At 43.0% G+C, this 4,938-nt stretch overlaps 1 protein-coding gene across 1 annotated transcript; it reads left to right on the top strand.

The window, feature by feature from the left end:
- Positions 1-320: 320 nt before the first annotated feature.
- On the top strand, positions 321-4,659 carry LOC103132901 (CASP8-associated protein 2-like; the record flags this gene model as incomplete). The annotated part of the gene is made up of 3 exons (XM_007544670.2): positions 321-3,049; positions 3,628-3,727; positions 3,797-4,659. Coding segments are annotated over 3 exons (2,892 nt in total), but the record flags the coding sequence as incomplete, so codon positions are not given.
- Positions 4,660-4,938: the final 279 nt, after the last annotated feature.

Genomic DNA, 4,938 nt, shown 5'->3' on the forward strand with positions numbered 1-4,938 from the left:
GTGATGTAGCTTTGAGAAAAAAATCAGTGAGTCCGTCAGCTGGTTGCCAGCTGTTTTACTATAGTGGACTTGTCACTAAAGACTTGGATTCAGGGTCCAGCACTATCTGTTAACCCAGAGAGTTAAAACCCTCTGTGTCTTTGTGCTGACACTGACCTGTTGTATTGTCGTCTTTAGTTCTCTCACATTGATTTATGTAGTAAACTGAACAGAATTATGGTCTTGGTCTCTCTGGACTTCGTTGAGTTGAATTTAGAGACGATTCATCCCTCAACATGTGTAAAATACCTGAAAATTATATTGACTTTGTTGCACCATAACCTGCCACTGATTGCCACAAATGTATTGATTTGTACAAAGGCTCTGGTGTTCCTGAATCTCTTCACTTAGTCTTGAATGTCTTGAATATTGACTTTGAATATGTACTGACAGTTCCTTTACTTTTCTGTCCAGATTTTTCTACCTCTACTGCTGAGACCAACTTGATGAAGTTGGACGTTAATAAGGAAAACAAATATCCAGGTTCTCCTGCTAACCAAGGAGCACAGGATGTGGTGAACATGGAGTCTGAGCAGATTTCAAGCCCTTTTGACACCGAACTGGAAGAAGGGGAAATTTTAAGCGAGAGTGATGAGGCTACTTCTAGTTCTCCTGTTCCTGCCACCAAGAGGGCAAAGTTAACGGAACCAGTCAGGAATAAACCCAGCCTCCAGTCTTCTTCAAGAAGAAAACCTGAAGAACGGTGGGTTGCTTCTAAAGAACCTCTTGATTCAGCTGCTGTCTCAACGCAAAGTCCCAGGAGTCGTTTTAAAACTGTCTGCCCATCAGCAAGCAAAGCATCTTTTTTGACTGTAGAGGAAATAATGGAGACATTCAAGATGGTTCGCATGGAGATGCGTAAAAAATACATGAAGCTTCATAAAACCTTTCCTAAAAAAAGCTTTTGTGGTGTGATGGACAATTTCCAGAAGTCTTTTTTAGAGTTTGTGGACGGTGCTCACTTTGGCCAGATATGCAGCGATGCCGAGGAGCTGAAGTCCAAGCTGAGGAAAGTAATTGCATCTGTGTTTAGCAAAGTGCTTAATAATGGCATAGTGAAACGCATTTTTGAACAGCAAGCAGTCAATCTAAAGCAAAAGCTGTGGGACTTTGTAGATGTCCAAGTGGACTACTTGTTCATGGACATCCAGACAACACTGAAGAGCCTCTGCCAAGCCGTCCAGACTCCCACTGAAGACAAGAGGCCCGGTGGACAGGTGATTGGGCCTCAGCAGGCTCCAGTGAAGATGCCGCTGTGTAAACAGAACAAGGCCCACCCCCCTAACTCCAGCCTGAGACGGACCAAGTCATGTGCAGTGGTCCCTTACAGAACCGGACTAGGCAGCAAAGGTAAAGACATCCGTATGTCATACACAGAAAAAGATGGCGCCTCTCATGTACATCCTCCAGATCGTGTAAACACACAAACTATGATCAACTTCCTGTCCGACAGCAACGCTGCCTCGTCTCCAGACAAAACTAAGATGGTGATCCCTCAGAATGGCTCCTTGATTGATAGAACAGACTTTGAGCTGCTTACCGAGCAACAAGCGTCCAGCTTGACATTCAATTTGGTCAGAGACTCTCAGATGGGAGAAATATTCAAGTGTCTTCTCCAAGGATCAGACTTGTTAGAAAGCACAGGGATGTGTGGAGACAACACTCCCTGGGCTGTTGGGACCCCAAGGAAGGATGGAGAGAAATTTCTCAATTTTGCCACACCATCAAAGTTCCTCTCACCATCCAAGTCCGATACTTCAGCCAGACTCATTGCTACCTGGTCCAGCATTTCACCCAGACGGAGGTCATCCCCACGCACCAAAACCCCCATCCCCCTCCACCCAGCCTTATTCGATGAAAGTTGCCTCCTGGAGGTTCCGTCTGGAAACAGAGCGCTGCTGCAGGGCAGCTTGACAGCAGAGAAATATTCCATTCTAGCTGAAGATCTGGCTGTTTCCCTGACGATTCCATCTCCTCTTAAATCTGACAGCCACCTCAGCTTCCTCCAGCCAGCAGGCGTTGGGATCCATGTGGTGTCCACCCCAGACAGCGTTATCAGCGCACACATAAGTGAGGATGCTCTGCTGGATGGGGAAGATGCTACAGAGCAGGACATCCACCTGGCCCTGGACAACTCCAGCTGCAGCTCCAGAGACAGCACCGCCTCCCAAACGCCTGGCAGCACTCTGTTCTTCAAGCCTGACGTTCCTATGCAGGCGCTGGTGATGGAGAAGTCCAATGATCACTTCATCGTAAAGATTCGACAGATGAATGTGGCTGCAGAAGGCACACCAATTGCTGGAGAGCCGTTGAGCCAGACACTGATAGAAAAAAATCAGCAACATGAAGAATATGATGCACAGGAATGTCTGAAGGTCACTGGTCAGACAGAGAACAAGTTCTCCGTCACTGGAAACCCAAACTCTGGATCACACACCCATGAACAGAGACAGACTCCAGGAACCAATCCATCCAACCCAAGACAAGACACTTTTACCCAGTCTAGGAAAACCACTCCTGAAACGGATCCATCAGATCCCAGTTCAAACACCAGCTCACCTACTTCCCACAGTTCATCAGTCTCAGATCCCAGTAGAACACAGCTCCAAATAGAGGCAACTCCACCCAAATCATTCCCATTCCAGCCCCAGAAGCAAACCAGTCCCCCCAGAGCCACTTTAAGCCCAAACACTACAGCATCAAAGACACTGTTCTATGACTTGGGCAGAGAGGAGACCACTGTATCCGAGTCAGAAAAGAGTCTCACCATTGACACAAGCAGCTCATCAGAGAAAACCTCCAGGAACTGTGAACAGCTCCGGAAACGGAAAAGACGGCAGGAAAAGCTGAAAGCCAAAAGATGTAAAAAGGAGGACAAGAGTCTGCTGGTTTCTCCATCCAGGAAGAGTGACGAGGAGTTGAAACTTTCCCAAGCAGCTCTGTCCCCAAGCAGCCTGTCTGCCAAGAACATCATCAGGAAAAAGGGCGAGGTGGTGATGGCATGGACCAGGTCAGTAGCATGAGTCACTGAAGTCACGTGGAAATAAAAACACTTCTCACATGACTTCAGTCCACTCAGTCATACCACAGTCATGTCATTAATGACATGACTGTGGTATGACATCTTAGGTTTGACTTCTTAGGTTTAACTGCATATAAACCAAATTTCAATCAGCTACATTTGATACATTTTAAATGACTGGATTTAATTGAGTTGACTAAAAACAAACTGGTGTTTAGGAAGAACATAAATGCTTTTACTTTTGCACACAGATTCATGCGAACATGTCTTGTTTTTAGCCAAATTTTATTTTTAGCCAAATTAAAACATAAACATTTATATATTGACTAAATAAAACCTCTATAAACAAATATTATTTGCATATTTGCTAGTTTTCCAAAGTTTATTTTCTGTTTCTATTGTTCCTTCACTGCTTCATTCAAATGTTCCAGTGAACTTAAATGTCAGTGTGAAACACTTTGACCTTTAAGCAGTATGTAGTACTGTTGGTCAAACAGAGCAAGTAGGAAAGTTTAAAGTTCCGTGGTGAAAGGATGCTCAGTCTTTTTTGCTCATCCTCTCCTCAGAGATGAAGATCGAGCCATTCTGATGTTCCTGAAGACCAAAGGAGCTTCACGGGAAACGTTCTCCACACTGTCTGAGAAACTAAACAAGCCATCAGGCCAGGTGAGCAAGTCTTCAGTCTTCAGGGTTTTATTGAAGGTTTGCAGTTATTTACTGTTTGATATTTTTCAGATTGCTCACAGGTTTTACCAGCTCATGAAGCTTTTTAAGAAGCAGGGGAAGATGGACATGTGATTGTCCCAGTCAGACATGGAGGAGCTCTCACCCACCTCAATACAATTGAACTCTAAATGCCTGTTAAATGGAAAGTTCTGGAGAGTCCTGAAGAGTTGGTTCAACACCAACGCTACGGTCCGTGGACTTCATTTTCAAATGACTGGAAGCATAATTGCTTCTTGTTGAGGGATTTTTCTGTGTTGAACTGATTCATGGCTAATTAAAACAGAAAGCTAAAGGATAATATCTGTGTTTTTGATTCACTGTCTGGAAATGTTTTTACTTTTGTGTTCATTTTGAACCAACTGAGACAGTTTTTTGTTTTAATCACCTCTTACTGAAAATCCATGACAGTATCTGCATATTCCTTTTTCAATAGTATCAATTTGTACCATAATCAAAAACATCTCAGCAGTATGTCTTCCAACGGACAAAATGTCCATCTTCAGACTTGAAGTTAGTTTCCAGCTCAGGAAAATTCCATGTTTTCCTGTGGGTGGATCCCTTCTGGAAACTTGAAGGATCACTCAGCAATAACTCATCTGCTGTCAAACAGATGGATTTGGTCATTATTGCAAACAATCTTTGTGTGATGCTGGTCAACTAGCATTGGTGTTTCTAATGAAAAAGTTTACATGTCCAGTCAAGGCAGCAGAGAAGTATTAAATGACTCGTATCAGCAGACTGTTCGCACAAACTGTCTCTGTGCCTTGATGCATTTAGGTTGAAATCATCTGATTATATAAATCAAAACAGAATGCATTATTATTCTTCATGCTGTACATATCCTTTTCCAAAAATAAAGTTTTATTTATTTATGCCTGTGTCAGATGGGAGTTCTTTATAATGAATCTTTGTCTTTTTTCATGATGACATCCACTGAACAGAAAATGAATATATCTGCTCTCTGAACTCTACACATTAAATGTCATTAAGAGGATTTTTTTATTTTTTAGAAGCACATTTGTGAGGTCAAACACTGATATTGGGAAAGAAGGCTTGGCTCAGTCTCGTCTCCAATTTATGATTCTTTTTCTATTATATTGCTTCAGTAATGCACTTAGACTAGGCTGGAGCACTAAGTGAGCCATTTTATT

The sequence above is a fragment of the Poecilia formosa genome, unplaced genomic scaffold (assembly GCF_000485575.1).
Source record: "Poecilia formosa unplaced genomic scaffold, Poecilia_formosa-5.1.2 Scaffold1491, whole genome shotgun sequence".
Taxonomy (NCBI): Eukaryota; Metazoa; Chordata; class Actinopteri; order Cyprinodontiformes; family Poeciliidae; genus Poecilia; species Poecilia formosa.